Source organism: Eleutherodactylus coqui, chromosome 1 (assembly GCF_035609145.1).
Source record: "Eleutherodactylus coqui strain aEleCoq1 chromosome 1, aEleCoq1.hap1, whole genome shotgun sequence".
NCBI classification, from domain to species: domain Eukaryota; kingdom Metazoa; phylum Chordata; class Amphibia; order Anura; family Eleutherodactylidae; genus Eleutherodactylus; species Eleutherodactylus coqui.
The window spans coordinates 100282609-100303603 of record NC_089837.1 but is presented as its reverse complement, the minus strand read 5'-3'; the positions used below and the strand labels follow the sequence as shown (position 1 = coordinate 100303603).

The 20995-nt window shown below is 40.7% G+C and overlaps 1 protein-coding gene across 1 annotated transcript in view; it reads right to left on the bottom strand.

Annotated features, from left to right (window-relative positions):
• Window positions 1-12280, bottom strand: part of LOC136610195 (vertebrate ancient opsin-like) — a 95546-nt gene extending 83266 nt beyond the window's left edge. Inside the window, exons 1-2 of the mRNA XM_066589438.1 lie at window positions 11879-12280; window positions 2377-2705 (exon numbers count right to left, since the gene is read on the bottom strand). Of these exons, the coding sequence (XP_066445535.1) occupies window positions 2377-2705; window positions 11879-12236 (687 nt within the window). The 5' untranslated portion in view covers window positions 12237-12280. The remainder of the gene's footprint in view (window positions 1-2376; window positions 2706-11878) is intronic.
• Between the last annotated feature and the right edge of the window lie 8715 nt (window positions 12281-20995).

The following is a 20995-nucleotide window of genomic DNA, read 5'->3' as shown; positions in this document are numbered from 1 at the left end:
ATCATTCACCTACTTTTTACTCACTACACTCCGGATGGTTACTCAATGTTCTTAATAAAAGAGATACGCAGTATAATGGTTTACTTAGATTGTGTTTGTTTATAATTGGGATTTTTTTTTATAACAATCAGATCACATTTAATTAGCTTTTTTTTTTTTTTGCAACTGTAGCGGGAGATTTTCCTATCTGTTCTGGAGCGGATAAAAGGGAGTTCTAGTCATGTTTTATATGCTTTTTGAGAGAGAGAGAGAGAGAGAGAGAGAGAGAGAGAGAGACTAAAAGATAGTTTGTCCTGTCTGCTGCTCCTAGGCTACGCCAGGCCTGATTCTAGAAGAAGAATTGCTAGGAGGAAAGTGTTGAAGACCTCGCTGTTCAGCTCTGTCTCCACATACCAGATAAAAAAGATGCATCTCTCAACTTTGCTGCACATTTCATCTCACTGTCATTGTATGCTGTGTTGGAAACATTGATGTTATTAAAGTTTGGTTTGGCAAGGAACACTGTTGGAGTTGTGCTGTCCAGACCAGTCAGACCATCACCTCTTTTCTCCACGTTCAACATATCAGAGGTCCCTGCAAATGGGAGTTTGTCCAGAACCACCCTTTAATGTATCCATGGTTTGAGGTGAGCTACCACCCTATATGTTGCCCCTGTTATCACCACATTGCTGCTGGCCTATGCTTTGCAACTCTATATGCTATACATACCTTTCTCTGATTGCAGTAACCTCTGCTTTAGGCTGCCCTTCCATGGGCGTTTTCAAATTGCATTCCCCGTTGCGATAATCCGGCCATGGGGAATGCAATGCATGCTTTATATAGCGCTGCTATGGAAAGCGCACCCCCCCCCCCCCTTCCCGTCCATGAGCGGAGAATCATAGCGATGCTGCGAATTGCCATGATTCTCCGCGGTCAGGCTATCTGCCAGATACGCTGATCGCGGAAATCCGTCTGCAGGCTCCTGCTCCCAGGTGGCAGCTGCCGCGACGGAGATCCACCGCGGGATACCCCCACGCCTGTGGACAGGCAGCCTTAGTAACACAACTGACTAATTTTGTACTTGTGGGGTTGTGTTCCAGTAGACCAACTGAGAAGCAATAGTCTACAGCTCCCCAACTAGGAACTCAACAAATGCAAAAACTGCTATCGAGCTAGGGTAATTTTAATCCATCCAGATCACTCACTACCTGTAGTATGTGGGAAGGAAGAGGGGGGTGCAGGAGATGCAAAGGGGTCACTTTTAATCAATAACCCCTACTTGCACAGCTTTTCTTCACAGTTATATATTGTTTCCAGCCACGACATATGACTGTGAAGCTGGAATGAGGTGAAACCAAGAGCCGGACCGCAGGCTACATGTCACGTACTTTTTAACCTGAAGATTTTAATTATAATTCTTTCCTTTTAAAAGGATGTATCACCTATATATTTTTTACTAATTAAAACCAAATAGTAAAACATATTTGTTTTTTCTAATCAAATTTTACTTTCTGATTGTAGATTTTTTCATTCTATTTTCTGTACATTATTATGATGGATGGCCATATTGCCTGAGCGGACGTTCACAGCATTTATAGATATGCTTTACAGCCACCTCATGGGCCATAGACACAATAGACTGGAGGGAACATGTTGATTTCTATAGAAGAGTGTTATGAGCATTCTCTATGACCTTTGCAGAGTTCATTGTGCAGGGAAGAGGAGGAGGTAAACTGCAATTATCACCTATTGTTAATGATAAGTTTTGTGTTCTTTATATATAGGTATTATCTTTCATTGTAATCATACCCGTGGTGATGATCAGATAACTCCTGAAAAGTTTTCTCTACAGAACAGGAAGTCTACGTAACTTTCTGATGAAGCAGAATGTCGGAATGCAGTATACACTGTGTATCTCGAGTACAGTGTGTAGCCAATGAGTTGTTATTAGATTTTCTATGATAATTATTCTTTATATGCAAAGCTAAATCTCTTCCATCTTCATAACCTTCTATTATTCAGTTCATATGTTAATATGTTGCTAAATGGCTATCCAATTAGGCTGACCTTTCTTAGAACAAAGCTCTCCAGCATCCTATTGATTACTGCTGATCTAGCTTCTTTAACCTCCTGAGTTCAGCTGTTATCGCTCTGTGTAGCCAATAATTTCCCTTTCAGAAGGCAGAATGAGGCGCCATGTAATATATGCTTACACTAAGATGAGGAGAGCAGGGATACTGCCCTGTGTGATGTCCATATGCCCTAAAAAATATATGAAATGGGGTTGTCCCATTCTTTTCACGAGAAGAACTATTTTATCACATGCATTTATTATATACTGTAGTAGTGGGTGGCCCAACAAGTTGACCACACTTTTTATGCCATACTTTTCCATACCTGTTTGATGGCAACCAGGAGTCTTCCATAGCAGTATATGATTATGAAGAAAGGCAAGACCAGGCAGAAAACAAAAAGGCACACAATGTAAGATGTGTTAAGGGCATCACGTGAGTGCCAGTTCACTGAACAAGTAGTACCTGGACCCTCCAGACCATAGCTGCTCCACCCAAAGAGTGGAGGTAAAGTCCAAAACAGTGAGTAGGACCAAGAGACTAGGATTCCCAGCCAAGCCTTCTTGTAGTTTGTCACATCTGCTTCTGTGTTCCCAAGCATGGTGCTGTAACGCTCATATGACAATACAGCCAGAGATACCAGAGAGACTGTCCCTAGAGGGAAAGGAGGCAGATGATAGTTATTATAGATTAAGCAAATAGAATACAGTGTGTAGAGCAAAAGAGCTGAATGTATAAGGTAAATTTAAAAAAGGCAGAAAAACTCACTTAATGCGCTCCATCCAACTGTATCAACTGTATCAACAAGTGAAAATCTTATAAAGATGCTTGAAAAAGGCTTACAAAAAGCCAAAACGCGTTGCGATATCTACTCACTTACCTTTGTGTGTGTGTAATAAATTGTTTTATGAAGTATACCCCTGCATCGTTGGAATTTCCCTGCTTCTTTGGATATTGGGGTGCCAGGAGTCCAGGCACCCCACATCAAGTAAGATTTCCACTTGTTGATACAGTTGGATGGAGCGCATTAAGTGAGTTTTTCTGCCTTTTTTAAATTTACATTTCTCTCCTCCTTGACATTACTGTTTCGGAGTCGCTCGCAGCTGCTCTCCCCCAGGGGATGTCTTAGGACCACCAACGTATCTTACCCCAATTTATTTGAAATACCTCAGTGGACCCATGAACTGACCGGTTTCCTGTATAGGACCGGTTCAGTTGCGGTGAGTTCTCTTTCCATATTGTTTTTGCCTCTAATTTCTTTGTACACCATTGGAGCGCCGCTTCTGATTCATTGTTTATTCCTGAATGTATAAGGTGAGGTTTTACTTTAAAGTGTACCTATCTTTTCAGAACATGAGAAATAGCACTATTTCTGTCCATTATATGACTTGCATATGGTATTATTCACGATTTTTTCTCTTCTGCATGCTCTACCTATACGAATTGCGTGATGCAGCAAAATCAGGGGGAGTAAACATAATCCATGCTTTATTTGGTCATCTTAAAGTCCAAAGGTAGAAGGATAAAAGAGAAACATGTTTCTGATGTTTCTGGCATCTTTAATCAAAGCTTCTGTCTAAGTAAACCCGCCACCTTGTTAGATAACAAATAACTAATAAACCTACAGTAGAAGGATATACAGCACCTGAGTGCACCTTGACAATGTGCCATTAATGAATGTACAAAGATCAAAAATACAGGTCACAATTTAGTGATTTGTACAACACATTAGTGTTAAGTGGACCAAACCACTCAAACCCTTCTAAAAGTTCGGCTCAGAGTGAACCTCAACCTTAGGCAGTTTAGTTCAGCCAAACCCACATGGTTGTGGTCCTCCTGTGCCTCAACGCTTAGCACTGTTGTCTTGCAGTACTGTGGTCCTGGGTTCAAATGTGACCAAGGGCAGCATCTGCATGGAGTTTGTATGTTCTCCCTGTGTTTGTATGGGTTGCTTTTCCATCATAATAATGAGCTTCATTTATAAAGTTTTATCGAGGAGAAGGAGGAAGAAGCATGGTCGCTCATTGGTTAGCACTATTGCCTTGCAGCGCTGGGATTCTAAGTTCACATCTGAGCAAGGGCTACATCTGCATGGAGTTTGCATGCTTTCTCTGTGTTTGTGTGGCTTTATTCCTCTTAAGAATAATCACCTTTCTTATATAGCACATAGATTTATTGAGAAGAAGGAAGAGAAGGAAGAAGAAGCATGGTGGTTCGGTAATGAATTTTATTTTATGCAGTAGTGTCATGTACATAATACTTGTGCCATGTGCATAGCAAGAAGTGCGTGTGCAAAAGACATGCATTGTAGGGAGCCCAGTACTACGAATAAATTGGGGGCAGGGGCGTAACTATAGAGGATGCAATGGCTGCGGTTGCACCTGGGCCCAGGAGCCTTAGGAGGCCCATAAGGCCTCTCTTCTCCATATAGGGAACCCAGTACTATGAGTAAAGCATTATAGTTGGGGGCCCTGTTACAAGTTTTGCATCGGCGCCCAGGAGCTTCAATTTACGCCTCTGGTTGGGGGCCCTGTTATAGATTTTGCATTGGGGCCCAGGAGCTTGAAGTTATGCCTCCGGACGTACCTATACTTAAACCAAGTGATTGGTCTCAGTAAGAGAAACCAAGTAAATTTGTAGATATGATACCTTTTAATGGCTAACAAAAACACATTATGTTATAGGGAGCTTTCCAACCTACTCAGAGTTTTTCCTCAGGCATATTGGAACAGATCTAAAGACGTATTTATATAAAAACATATACACATGATCGCATGGGAGGGCACAAATATGGTATGCCTAATTTGCACTTGAAACAAATTCCAGAACAGGGAGATTCCTGTATATACTGATATGGAGCATACTAGTATAACCTGGGTATCTCCTGAATATAATTATACGTACAGCTGATATAAGTTATACAGTATAACATATGCTACCAGATACATATATATCTAGTAGTATACATTATACTGTATAACTTATACCAGCATGTTTTCTCCGTAGTCGACAAGGGCGAACGCAGAGAAACAAGATGGAATGTCACAGGTGGCTCTGCGATCTCTCCCATCAGTGGCGCCAGCTTGGCTTAGCCCAGTTGCTCACAGTACATAGACATAGTATTAAAGAATCTGAATGTCACATGACACAAGCACCTCTTTTAGGCCGCTATTCACATTGCGTGAAATAAAGAGTCCACAGTCCAATAATACGTTTCTCAGGAACTCAACCAGAGGTGCACAGTTATACTTTACTCAAAACTTTTCAGCTTGGATTCTCCAACAAGTCCACACCTTCAATATCACAGGCTTTCTAGAAGACACTCTTCCCTCCGAACTCTAGACGTCTTTAGTCCCAGTTATCTGATAGACCTTCCGTGGGGTATGCACTCCCGACTCATTATCAGCATTCATTAAAATTTTCTATATGGTTCTCCGGCTTCTTAAGTTGCTTCACTTCCTTTTGAAGTGGCAGGAGACCCGTTACTCTATGCCTATGTTAGCACAGGAATGTCCACCACCTACATTTTCTCAACTCTCCTCTCTACAACTCCGCCCCTCAACTACCAAAGCCTTTCAATCATGTCACTCACACAGTTAAAGGTACATTCACACAGGACTCATCCACAACAGTCAGTCACATACAGTCAGACCACAACTTCGGGCCATTGCATATATATATATATATATATATATATATATATATATATATATATATATATATATATATATATATACACATACACAGTACATACCTGGTTATACCATGTGATCTGCTTCTCCCCCCCCCCTTACTATTAGCCACTGTCGGCTTAAATAATCACACGGGCCGGCAGTACACTGATAGACTGCAGTTGTGAAGAATCACAACTGCAGTCTCTCAGTGGAAGGGAGGATTACACCAGGGAAGTCTGCAATGAGGAATTGGCTATTGGCTACCTCGGGTAACGACCCTCCTCTACTTGAACATCACCCAGAGCTGGGTCACGGCAGTATAACAGTATATGGCAGGTGCTCTTTGGTTCCCCCTAGCTTTTGTGACCCCTTTGTCTCCTAGCAGTACCCCAGTGTGACAATAGTATACTATTATTACTATGACAATTTGCCACAATCAGACATTTCCAGATGTTCCACATTATCATAAAGAGTCTACTGCAGTCCACTGAAACTCATCACAATAAAGTTAGGTATTTTAATATATCTATTCTTGAATTCTTGCCTGACTCTCCCGGACTCGGTGAGCGTGGAGTCTACTTTTCTTTTGGAATTCCCTGATTATGATAAAGAGGAACACAAAAACATTTTCTTTTTATTAGATTACTTTTATCCATGTTTCCAGCTTTAGAAAAATTCCATGCATTTGCTGTAATAATGCTCAAAATTGAATTTCATTGTGTACTTTAGGTCTTACGAGTTGTGAAACCTTCAAAATGAAAAGTAAATGTTGGCTTTCCTCATTCTTTGCCGAAGCCCTTCATTTGCTTGTAGTAGTGTCGATTATAAATAAGGTTTACTGAAAAATATGTTGGATTCCTGATCACTGTGAGAGCTGAATAGGGGATCAGAAGGTCTTGGCAGGTCGCTAATTGGATAATGTCTCTCAAAGAGAAATGTGATAAATGTGACTAACTTATTTTTATTCAAGAATCCATTTTATTTGGTATCACACTGGATAAATATACAGTACATATGCATTAATGTTGAATGTTACTTGAAAAAACCAAGGACTATTTAGAAAAGTTAAAGTGACCCATCGGGTCTAGACCAGTAAAGATGGCCGCATCAACTTTTCTGACTACCTGGTGCGCAGGGTGTATTAGTATGCATCATTAGTATAAAACACTATATGCTGCTTTGATTAACCAGTTCTGCCCACATGAGCAGTACTGGCCAGACAGAGGAGCATGTAATGTCCTAGACTAGCCATGTATGCTATGCAAAGTGTGCATCAGGTAGTCGGAGAAGTGGTTTGGTCATCTTTGTTTGTCCTGGACCATAGGGTAGTTTTAAAGATGGAAATTTCATGCTCTACGAGACTAGAACATTTCATCACCCACATTGTATCAGGAAAATGGCTTTGGTACATTGTGGATAATCTGCAAGGTATGGTGACAGTCTTCTATGGCTTTATGATATTAAGGTACAGGTACACAGCATGGGATGTAGAGAATGTGAATGTCCCTGGGATCTTATAGTCCTGTAGTATATTGGGGATCCGTATCCTACTGTATCTGTGGCCAATACATCTGAGCAGGTCTTGCAGCTCCTTACATTGCAAGGATAAGTTCCTTTTTTTTGTGTATGAGGTCAATGCACTCCTGTTTATAAAGTTCCTCAAATTTGGAGCTTGCCTGTAATATAACAGGGGAGGATCTGGTGTAGGTATCCTTGTGTACCGTATGAAGTAGTTTCCCACCAGCTTTCCTTAGTACGTCTAGCTGTGTATTGTAGGTCACTACTGGAAGTACAGAATTGTTTTCTTCTTTTTCTCTGTATTGGAGAAGTTGATTCCTTGGTATCCTGGTGGCTCTGGTGATTTGATCACCAATTGAGGTAAGATGGTAGCTCTAATGCCAAAATGTCCTTTTAGGATGATTTAAATGTTCTTCCCTGTCTGTTGGGCTGGAGCAGACACTTATATATTTGATGGCCTGACTGTAGATTTTCTGAAATGTTTAATCTATGGCAGGTTACAATATCTGAGAGATCTGGGCCATACATAGTGGGGGCAGCAGCTTTGTAAACTTACATCATTTTCGAGACTATAAAGCTCTTATCTATGGACTATTTAAGGACTATTTTACTACCAAACTCACTCTGGTATTCTGTTTTTAGGAATGTCAATTAACCAGGCCATGTCCTAGACATTGTGGTAAATCATGCCTAAGTAACCTTGGAAGCTTTCCCTATCACCATTTCGTTTTGTTTAGCTATTAAAAGTTATTATATCTACAAGACTGCTTAGATTCTTTTACTGAGAATACTAACTTTTGTTCTACTGGCCGACGGAGCACCAAACTTTTTTTTTTCTTTGGCTGTTTGCACATTTACCTAATGATCGCAAGGAAACTAGCAAGTTTCGTCAGGTCATGGTTGGCACAACTTACGAGCTGCAACCCAACCACATTCACTTCTACTAATGCACACTGTTGTAAAGCTATAATACTGCGATCTTTGGACGTATGAACTGTTTCATGGTCAAAGCCGCTGTGAAGCCCATAGCTAATAAATTTGCCCCTATTGGACAACTGTCCCACCTCTATGAGCCAAAATACAAAGCCATTATGTCAGGCACAAATTTCCCTGTCAACGAGTATTACTGATCACCACATTATCTCATGAGATGACCCCTTTAAAAACGGTCATTTATTAGTATTCACAGGTTAGAGCAACATCTTAGGTATGCTAATGATGTTTTTTTCTTTACAGAGATAAAGGCATTTTTCAGTTTATTGTGCCAGCCAAGTTTTGCCACATGACAAAAGGTAATACAACTTTTTTGGTTGTTAGTATCATCCTTGAATTTTTTCCAACTCACTGACAATCAAACTGTTGTTTTTGTTTTGTGGCCCTCCCATGGTTCTACTCAACTTAGATCACTTAGCGGTTAGTGCAATGTCACACTACAAATGGAGCATAGGAGTTCTCTATCTTGAGCCACTTTAGAACACACTATCAAAACTACTTCTCCTTTATGTCTTATATCAGTGTGGGAAATATCCTAGCAAAAGCAAACAGTTTATGTTCCACGGTGAGGCTAGAAATCCAAAGCTAAGCAACTCATTAAAAAAAGTAAACTCAATGTTCAGCACTTGCAGTATGTGCTGGCACTCATCTAGAAATGATTTTCAATTATGCAGTGATGTAAGACCTCTCTTCTTCCTCATCCTGTCCAGAAGTTTGATTTATTATTTTAATTCAACATTTTACATAAAGCCCTCCGGTGTCTTCAGAGTAATTCACTATTTCTGCCATCAAAATAACAGAAACCACAATGGAACTCAGACGAGTCATTGGGGTCTGTGGGAAAAGTTGGTATCCATCGTACAACAGATCTGGCTATGCACAGAAGCCACAGCATAGTTGTGGACAGAGCCTTATTCTTATTTTTTACATCTGGATGACCATCATGGATGCCATTACAGTTCCCACAGGATTGTCACTCATCTCTTTCATACTCCAGAATAGTAAGTCTGCCAATATAGAAACAAAGATATCTTGCGAACTGCTTCCTTCTCCACTCCTGTGCTAGGATTTGCAAGAACTGCCAAACAACACTGAAGTTAAAGAAAATCCAGCACCAGACTTAAATAAAAGTTAAAATGAGCTTTATTCCAATCCAAAGAAACATAATCCCATATGGCAGTGAGCCAAACAGTTTACGCATTTCGGTGTATAGCCTTACTCATAACTTTGAGTAAGGCTATATACGGAAATGCATAAACTCTTTATGAGATGTGAAAGGGATGTCTATGTTTCAATATAGGCAGATTTACTGGCAATTTAGCCTAGTTATACAGAGGTTAAACTCCTGGGATATTCTGTACCACTAGGTAGATTTGCCATGCATCTGCAAAATCTGGTTGTTAACTCCTTTGGGAGCTGTAAGTTGGGTTTGAATCGCACATGGCTATTGAAGATGATTTATGATGATGTATACTATGTATTCTACCATCCTGTGCTGAACCAATGAATATAACATGAAACTGGGAGAAATATAGTTAATTATTACCTTCTCCTCGTTGCCAGAGGCAGTAGGAACTCAATAGTTCCTGTTGGAATGTGGAATTTGCAGCAAGTATTATTGCACTGACTGAAGGTATTACCTATATTTCTGGTGTCAGTCATCACGTTTAACAAAACTATTTTGCTTTTTAAGTTCCACAATATGGATTAAAGTTGCCCAACAAAGCGGAGCTCCCTTCGGAAACCCTGTAAGACCTGACCTCTAGCATGATGGCACTGTGCATGCTTCACTGAGAACTTTATTTAATACGTTCTGATACAGACAAGCTGTGAGACCCGAGAGCACATATTATCAATGAGGCAAAAAGGACTCCAAGTCCTTAGCAAGAGTGAATGCAAGCTAATCCTAGCAATAGCTGTAATAGTCCAGCGCTATTCTGTAGGATTAAGACAGACAAGAATTGGCACCATGAAATTAATGACTTACAATATACTGTAGAAGTGTGAAAACATCCCACAGGATTCTGGTCTATTACTTAATCCTTAGGTCACTTTAATAAGGGTTCTCGTTCAAGGAATCCCTCCTCTCTATCAACATTACTATATTTTCTGACATTTGCCATTTTAACCCCACAATTTCAGACCTATTTACTTAATTTCATAGATGTTCACCCACAGATTCTAGATGCTTATAAGTTAGAAAAGTTTTGAAACTTAAGTAAAACTACAGATTAACCAGCAGTCTCTAAGCAACTAATTGAATCTCACACTTCTTAGTGCTGCCTGCTCACACACTCTTTATGATTATAAGTGACACATTCTCACGCTTCCATACTGTGGTCCTGGTAAACTTACACGTCCACGCAGTGCTATGCATCCCTCTGGAAATATTGTTTTATGATTTACTTATAGATGGCTTTTTAGCCTTTTTTCACGTAAGAGCCTAGTACTTTTCAAGCTGTTAGATACAATATTAAGTGCTTATTCCTTATTTTGTGTGTCAATCAGAACTTCGAAACTTTATATATGCTTATAAATCTTGTGCCTACAGTATATTTAGTAATAGGACTCATGTATACAGCGATATTATGAATCAGCACACATTACCTGTTAAGGACTCATATTGTCCCCCTGTGTTTGGGGCCCATATTGTACTTTTACATCAATCCATGGCATGCAGTATTACACAGGTCTTCCCCTCTAGAAACTCACCGAGATAGCATACAGCGGAACATTGAGTGCCTATGGATCCACCGCATGCCATACTAGCTGTGTACACATGCAGTATTCTTGGTGTATGCATGAGCCCTTAGAGAACAAGTTAAGCTAAGTTCACACTAGTGTTTTTTGTTTCCATCTATCTGTTCCGTTTTGGGAGCAGCTAAGTGGAAAACAGATGGAAATGAAAAAAAAAGCAAACTTCCCATTTGCTTCCGTTTTGCATTGACAACAAAGTTAAAAAATGTAAATGTTACAAATACAATCTGTTTAAGTTTTGCTTTTTGAACAGGAAACAAAATAGCAGCAGTCTACGCTTTTGCTTCAGTTTTATAGTGGACTGCGACGGAAAATTGACAATCGGATTGAAACCAAGGTGTTTAGTTTCAGTGCATGTCTATGTGCACAAAAACTGCAGGTTAGCTGCTACCATGATGGAACAGCTAGATGGAAACAAAAACCGCTACTGACTTCTAATGACAAAAACTTGGAAAAACTTCACTCCCAATCATCTGTTCACCAGCTAATAGAACACATTTTTTAATGTTTTATTTTATATTTTAGTATTTTGCTTGATGTGTCCTTAAATCCTTATCTTGATTGCTTTAGTATGTTACGGCCGTGTAAGGTATTGCAGCAACTGAAAAGTTATAGAAACTATGAACTCGTTGACTGGGGATGCTCAAGTTTCAAAGAACTGCTATACTAGGAATAGCATAAAACAAGGTTACTTTAATCCAAAGAAAAGCAAAATGGATCCTTAATCTAATAAACGTGTCCTTTTCGTGAGCTAATCTATCTTTGGCATTTTATTTCAAATTAGTGATGACATTGCACTCCTAGCTTGAACTATGCAAGAAAATCAACAGCTCAGCAATGCACAACACAATTATTCTACAGAGATGAAGAGAAAATAAAACTCACCAAAAAGTGTATTGACAAATCCATACCAAATGCAGCCAGCCTCACCAATAAGCCAACGTCCCTGTATACTTGCTGCAAAGCTGAATGGAGTGCCCAGAATGCAGACCATTAAATCACTCATAGAAATGTTCATCAAGAGCAAATTAATGGGTGAACGCAGGATCTTGTACTGGCAGAAGAGGACAAGTACCAGTAAGTTATTGAAAAAGCCCAAACTTCCAATGATTCCAAGGGACACGGCTACCAGCAGGTGGCCAGTTGGGGACAAGTTTCCCTGTTCTGTTCCATAGTGATGGTTGCTTCTGCAGGTGACACTGCTGCTATTACTGCAGCTGGCACTGAAACTAGGGAAAGCCATATATATATATTGGCAGGAGTATGCAATGCAATACAAATACCAGCCTGACTAAATATACTTTTTTTTCTATGTGGGATTTTTTAAGAGTTTTGGTCTCTAATGGGTTAAAGGCATCTGTGTGAGAGTATACAGTGCCTGCAAGGCTCCACCATGTGGCCATTTGGCAGCTAAATCAGCTCTGCCTTTTTATGTGTGCTGGATTTAAAGGGGGTGCGGCAAGCACCTCTCAGGGGGGCTGCCACTCAGTAGTGGGGGCTGGGCTCAGACCAGCATTGATGGTTGAGAGCAGAGAATCAGCTGCAGAAGGCTGGAAAATCCTTCCTGGACTGTGCCGCTTTGATATCCAGAGTGCTGAGAATTAACCCAGTTGTATACAGAACATTTTGGTAAAGTGACTGAATGATCCAAATGACATAAAACATTTGATAAACACACAAAATTACAATATAACAATGCTGTAGATTCTCATAACATCATCTATAAATATTTTTATTTTGCATAAGGCATATTATGTACACACATGCAGTTGCTATACCAGATGTATATAAACAGTCAGTGCACAAACACTAAGATACACATTTACTGACTTTCTGTGCAATTCTATAAATTCTTATAGCATTGTATATTCTATTGATTATTCCAATAATCACTGATTTAATATGGGAAAAATAATTTACAGAGGAAATGTACCAAGACAATTTACAATTTTTATAATTTCTCATTATTGAGTCATTTGCTTTGTTTATATAAAACCGAAAATTTACATTAATAGTTTATAAAAGCAACTATTATCAAGAGTTTAGAGTAGATCACTATTTCATGCCTATTATTTTAAATTAATGTTTAAGTGGACATTAAAGGGAGTCTGTCAGCAGTTTTGCAGATGTACAGTAGAACTGCTGACAGCTTATATAGGGACAGATGAGGGCTAGATCACATCTTTGTGCAGCTTATTAGTAGCTGCATTACTATAAAGTCAATCAGTTCCCCAGGCCACACCAAGTGCTCTGGGGGTGCGACTTCCTTCTTAAAGGGGTTGTCTCGCGAAAGCAAGTGAGGTTCAGCACTTCTGTATGGCCATATTAATGCACTTTGTAATATACATCGTGCATTAAATATGAGCCATACAGAAGTTATTGACTTACCTTCCTTGCGCTGCCGTCCCCGTCTCCATGGCTCCGTCTAACTTCAGCGTCTAATCGTCCGATTAGACGCGCTTGCGCAGAAGGGTCTTCTGCCTTCGGCTCGGTCTGGCACGAGCGGCGTTCTGGCTCCGCCCCCTTCTATGCATCATCGCGTAGCTCCGCCCCGTGTGCCGATTCCAGCCTCCTGATTGGCTGGAATCGGCATAGGTGACGGGGCGGAGCTACGTGATGATGCGTAGAAGGGGGTGGAGCCAGAACGCCGCTGCTGCCGGACAGACCCGAAGGCAGAAGACCCTTCTGCGCAAGCGCGTCTAATCGGGCAATTAGACGCTGAAGTTAGACGGAGCCATGGAGACGGGGACGGCAGCGCAAGGAAGGTAAGTCAATAACTTCTGTATGGCTCATATTTAATGCACGATGTATATTACAAAGTGCATTAATATGGCCATACAGAAGTGCTTAACCCCACTTGCTTTCGCGAGACAACCCCTTTAAGTGCTTACCCTCTCTATCCAATGAAATGCTTTACAGCTCTGATTGAGAGGTGTAGCGGTCTTCTGGTTGCCCCCCTACACCTCTATAGCATGTCCAAAACTGCTGCAGACTCCCTTTAGTTACAGAGCACTGTGCATGTTAAAAGAGGGTTGCAAAGTGTGTACCTGTCATTTCAGATGACTTTTCGGAATAAGCTGCCATGTGTTTATATTACATAAAGAATAATACTATATCTGACCACAATATGACTAGGTTTGCCACCTGGCTGGTGAGCGGCCAGCTTGGCCAGTGATTACATCTAGAGGCTAGTGGTGATCATTTTTTACTGGCATTATTATTTGCTGCTAATAAATGATTAAGCCATAACCAGGTGGCCCCCCATCATGCACCTCTAGTAGAAGAGTTTTTTTGTTAAATTCTCCATCAGGACTGTAACTGGACAGCCTGCACTCTGCAGACCATAAGCTGACTCCTCCTACTCCCTGGCTCTTGCCCTCATAGTAGAGTATGCTGGAGTCAGGGAGAGCGGTGGAGTCAGTTTATAATCTGCAGAAAGCGTGTTCTTCAGATGATTTTGGTTGGGGGGACACTATTACTAAGTGAGGCCACATATTTAGGCACTATTATAAACTGGGGCCACAGAAGGGAGTACTATTACGAAGTAAGGGGCCATAGGGCAGAGCAGTGTTAGGCGCAATGCACACATGCAGATTTTTGCTGCGGAATCCGCAGCAGGCGTCCGGCCGTGGATTCCGCAGCAATGTCCATCCATAGCATGCAATGTAAAATGATTCTTCCATGCACACAAGTGGAAATCACTTGCAATGTACGCATGCGGAGAAAGAATCGCAGCATGCTCTATTTTCGTGTGGGGCTTGGACGGATGGCTTCCATTGCAATAAATAGAAGCTGTCCGTCCCGCATCGATTCTGAAATGTCAGTTTAAAACTCGGCGCGGGTCTACGTCATTGCTGGCGCATTCCCTGCACTGCGCATGTGCACCGGCTCGCTGGCCGGTACATCCGCAGCACACAGAAAACCAATCCGGACAGGTACACGGGGGTCACTGCCCGGCACAGGGTCTAATTGCACTGCGGGATCTGACCTGGCCATTTGCATTCGGCCCTATTAAATGGGGGTCTCAGAAGGGATTACTGTTACCTTTGTTTCTATTATGACATGAGATAAGAGCATGTTATCTAGAGTTTAGTACATATGGAATTTTAAGTTTCAGCTAATAAAAGTTATATTGTAAGTTTTTGCATCTAGTCAGTGATACAGGTTTTCCTGTCTTACTTAAGCAAGTGACACTCCTTCTAGATCAGCTTTAGCCATGTATTCAGCCAGTTCTTTTCCATTAAAATAAATAATCTACTTCAAACCAAGATCCATATCAGACCACTTCCCTATGTTGCTGATATTGAAGTAAATTACATCTCAGGCTGGTATCATCTCATATTGCTTATCGCCACTAACAGTCCATAAAGAGGTCAGGGGCTTTGGGAGATGAACTTGGGGACAGTTCTTTAAGTAGTTGTATGGGACAATGTAAAAGCATTTCTACAAATGTATTTCATACCTTTGCAAGAAAAAAAACTTAGTGAACCCTTTGGCATTACTTGCATTTCTGTGTTGATTACTACAAAATGGGGTTTGACTGTTATCCAAGTTACAGTTATAGACAAACACAATCTAACTAAACTAATAGTATACAAACAGTTGTACTGTTGATGTCTTTTACTGAACACAGTGAGTAAACATCCATAGTATAGGGAGAAAAAGTAAGAGAACTTCTGTGTTAATGACTTCGCCAAGAGCTTTATTGGCTAAAGGTGTTTTAATTAAGGAGAATAAATTGGAAGTGTGGGGTTCACAAGTGATCTGACTGTTATGTAAAGCTATAATTCACTGTGGCAGAAGGGTCCAATATTAATTTAACTAAAAGCCCTGCATAGAAATAGAGAAAACTTAAAAATAGTAATTTCGTTCAGCTTTTTTTTAAATTGAGGGCTATAGAATATACAGGCAGTATGAGGGTATCCCTATAGACACATAGAGCAATAACCAGTGAGAGGAGAAGAACATAGATCAGGAGCCCAGAGGAGTCCAGGTCTGAGTCTATCCTAGACTCTCCCACTTCTCAGCCACTAAGGGAGATCCTAAGTATAGAAAATACACATAGAGCTGCTGTTGTGTTTGGTGGGATGCCTCTATATGATATCAAAAAAGTGCAACAAACACCATATATAGAGATTAGATGTCCAGTCAGAGACACCCAAAGGACACATCTAGGTGGATTGCATGCAACAACTGAAGTCTACAACCAGTAAAATGTAGTTTTTTCCAGAACACTGTGAAAAGTTTATTTTTGGAAGGCCTAATTGTCAAACATAATTAGCACTAATTCCTTTGGACTGTAACGTCTTCAAGTATTTTCATCCAACTCGTCACTAGCAGATGATCTTCCTGAATATGATTTTTACTGTAGGCTTCCCGTATATTTCAACTGTCTATTCTAGCGATGCATGTTATTTTCATTAAACACAGGATGGTGCTGAGGTTAAGTTTTGCTAGCCACGAAGCACACCACATTTTCCTTTGAACCTTTGTCATTTTGTGTACTCTCATCACCATGGATGCACAGTCCAATAATGTCGAGATGGAAACGTTGGTGATTTTTGGAGAGATTTTTAAAACAGTCTAAAATAAAAATGGTCTTGGTTGCCCACAGCATCCAATCACAGCTCAGCTTTTATTCCTCATAGAGCTCAAAGACAAGTTTTCTTTTAGACAGTTTTCATAAATCTGTGCCCTTATTTTTGATTTGACATCTGCTTCATGTGTCTGTCATGTTTCATTCCAATAACATAATCATATGGAACCCATAATGACTTTTGGGACAACTGTATTATTAAAACCCATTTGCTCATACAGATTTTTAATGAGACCCTTTTATAGGTGAGACAGTTATAATATGGACTCTCAAGGCTGGTAAGAATGGGCCTGACTTGGAATCTTACCATCCAATTTCTTTAGTGAACTTGGATGTTAAAATTTTAGCAAAGCTCTTGCATTCAAGTTGATTAAGGTTATATTTTCTTTAGCTGCTGAAGGTCAGCCTATTTGGAAATAAACAGCAGCGTAAGGGAATGTCAAGGGGCATTGTTCCATCCTGTCTTTGGATGCCATTAAAGCATTAGTTTGGAATGGCCCTTCCTATGGCAGTGATAAGAAAAATGTACTTTCCCTTGTAGACTTATTTTTAACTGGGTAATAGTATTATATAATAATCCTCAAGCAAAGGAGTTAGTAAATGGGGTGTTGACTGATAGCTTTTCCTATTGCATGGATTCAGACAGGGTTGTCCCCCTTTTCCCCCTCATCTTGACCTGTTTATTGAGCTATTTGTGGCCAAAATTAGATAAAAACAAGAGTTATGATACTGAGTTCTAGTTGGATAATTCAAAGTAAATTTTATTAAGCTATACCTGTTGCAGCATACCAGCATAGGCTGGCATCATGACATTAGCTACCATGCATGTATCTGTGCCTTCAGCGCATGTGCCCTGTCATTCAGAGCTCGCAGTGCCTCTTTCCTGTTACTGCAGAAGGTCCTTAGGTGTTGCCTGTTGAAAATTCCTCAATGTTTAATATTCCCTTCTTCTCTACACTGCATTTCCTATGGTGTAGAGACTAATTGGCTGACAGGGAGGTGCATCCCCTTAATGATGAATCAGCCATCATAGATGCATATTTGGTCTGGTCCTGCCCTTACATAAGCGTCGGTTATTCTCCAGACTTCATGCTGTTTGGACCACTGTCTGCCTGTCCCCTGTTTTTATATTGTTTGGACCTCTGCTTGTTTGTCTTCTGTCTACATGCTGTTCGGACCTATGTCTGTTTGCTTGCTGTCCATGTTTGAGTCCTACCTTGTCTCTTCCCTCTGACTAATTGATCAGCTCCACAGCAGGCAGGATTCAGGTGCTCAACTCTAGGTCTCCAGAAATGAACATGGCTGTCATCAGTTCCCAAACTAAACCTGGATTAGTCGTTGAAGACAACCCAGTCCCACTTCATAGCAATCCAGTTTCGTCATTCACAATACCACTGCAAATGGAGCTATGGTGGGGGAGTGTCAAAGGTGGTACACATAATGCGTGCTATGAGACCAAAAGGCCTTCAGCCAACAGCCTGGAAATGCTTCCAAAAGACACAGGGGCCTGTAATAATTGTGCCCCCGGTCTCTGGATGGCAGACAACGAAAGATTTGGAGCTGCTCATGCTTGTGGGCCGATCAGACAATCCTCTCTACTGGTGGTCTGTCGAGGGTGTCCTCATCCTAGTTCCCTTGTGTGCATGACCTCATGTTTATTCACAGAAGAAAATAAAATGTCAATTGAGATGCAGTGATAAAGTAAACTTTTAACTTAAAGGGGTTGTCCCGCGCCGAAACGTTTTTTTTTTTTTTTTCAACCCCCCCCCCCCCCCCCGTTCGGCGCGAGACAACCCCGATGCAGGGACGTACAGAAAGCTTACCGGAGCGCTTAGCTTAATCCCCGCGCTCCGGTGACTTCTCTACTTACCTGTGAAGATGGCCGCCGGAATCCTCTTCCTCCGTGGACCGCAGCTCTTCTGTGCGGTCCATTGCCGATTCCAGCCTCCTGATTGGCTGGAATCGGCACGTGACGGGGCGGAGCTACAGGGAGCCTGCATTCTGCACGAGCGGCTCCATTGAAGAGAGCAGAAGACCAGGACTGCGCAAGCGCGGCTAATTTGGCCATCGGAGGGCGAAAATTAGTCGGCACCATGGAGACGAGGACGCCAGCAACGGAGCAGGTAAGTAAAAAACTTTTTATAACTTCTGTATGGCTCATAATTAATGCACAATGTATATTACAAAGTGCATTAATATGGCCATACAGAAGTGTATAGACCCACTTGCTGCCGCGGGACAACCCCTTTAATGTCACCAGTCTAACCCAGGAAAATGTGCAGGCCTGCCTTAAAAAGATTAAAATAGACAAAATGGGAAACCACCAGGCATTTTAGTTAATTGAAAACATAACTGGAGCAACCAGTGTCAGGCAACTGCTGTCAAGGAAAATATGATCATTGGTTACATCAAAAGAGGTCTAGAGGTACATGACAAGAACATTGTTCTTCCTCTTTACAAGTCACTGGTCAAACCACACATAGAATATTGTGTACAGTTTTGGACACTGGTACTCATGAAGGTCATATCAGAAGAGGAAAACGAAAATAATAAATGGAAAGGGTGGACTACAATGCCCAGCGAAGTTATCAAAATTGGGATTATTTAGTTTAGAAAAAGGAAGGCTGTGGTGCGACCTAATAACTATGTATACATATATCAGGGGACAATACAGAGATCTCTCCCATGATCTGTTTATACCCAGGACAATACATTTGAGAACCTTGTTATTAGAAGTGGAAAGAAAGAACAAGGACAAAAAATTCTGAAGGAAAGAAGAGGAGCAAGAGACACCGATCACAGACTAAAATGTTTTTACACAAATGCACAGAGCATGGGAAACAAACAAGGAGAATTGGAGCTCCTAACACAGGAAGAGAAATATGATGTTACAGGCATCACGGAAACTTGGTGGCATGATGAACATGATTGGAATACAAGGCTTAAAGGGCACAACTTATTTATAAGAAACAGACCTAATAAAGGGGAGGAGGTCTTGCATTGTATGTTAGGAAAACATTAATCTCCACAAAGAATCAAGCTTCAGAGCATGGTAGTTCTGTAGATACTGGGTAAAAATACAAGGAGAGAACAACAGAAAGGACACCATTGTAGGCATTTACTATAGGCCACCTGGACAATCAGAAGATATTGATGAACTCTTTCTACATCAGATGGCCAAGCTTTCAAAAAAGCATGACATGGTGATCATGGAAGATTTTAACTATTCAGACATTTGTTGGGAATCTTTCTCAGGTAAAAGCAATGGATCCACCAAATTCTTATCCACTTTTGCCGACAACTTTCTCTTCCAAAAGGTAGAAGAGAAAACAATAAGATCTACTATCTTGGACCCAATTCTTACCAACAGGGAGGTAATGATTGAGGAAGTAGGAGTGGCTAGAACATTAGAAGGGAGTGGTCATGCAACCCTTGAATTTTGGATAAAAAGGGGAGGAAGACCTGAGAAAACTCAGACCAGGATGGATGAACACAGAACTTGCACACATGTTAAAAACAAAGGAAAATATGTTTAGCAAATGGAAAGGGGGGGGGGGGATAATTAAAGAAGAATGTAATGCATTCTGCAGAAACAGTAGGGCAAGAGTCAGAAAAACTAAAGCTAATAATAAATTGAGGCTTGCAATAGAGGCCAAAAGCAACAAAAAAGGATTTGGGGAGTATGTCAAAAGCAAAAGAAAAGTCAAAGATGCTATTGGATGCTTACAAGATGAAAATGGTAAATTGGTTAAGAATGATGTTGAGAACTTTTAAATTCCTATTTTGTATCTGTTTTCTCTCAGAAAGTAGATGGAACATCAACTGACTTCCCCTGTGCTATTGGGGGAATAAAGGAATGCAGGCTATCTATAAGCAGAGAGATGGTGAAGGAACACTTAGCTAACTTAAATGAATTCAAGCCTCAAGGTCCAGATGGATTACATCCTAGGATATTAAAGGAAACAGTGGAGGTACCACTGAACCACTCGCCATAATCTTTGATAATTCCTAGAGATCAGAAGAGGTCCTAGAAGATTGGAAAAGGGCAAATGTTGTCCCTATCTTCAAAAAAGGGAAGAAGGTGGATCCGGGAAACTACAGGCCTGTGAGCCTGACTTCTATACCAAGTAAGATTTTTGATCAAATTATTAAACAGCATGTATGCAAGTACTTGGATAAAAGAGGAGTAATTAAACAGAGTCAGCATGGGTTTGTAACACACAAGTCATGCCAGACGAATGTAATTACCTTCTATGACAGAATCACCGACTGGATTGATCAGGGAAATGCAGTGAATATAGTATATGTTGACTTTAGTAAAGCATTTTGACAAAGTATCTCATACCATACTTATTGAAAAAATTACCAAATATGGGATTGACAAGGCAACTGTTAGATGGATTTAT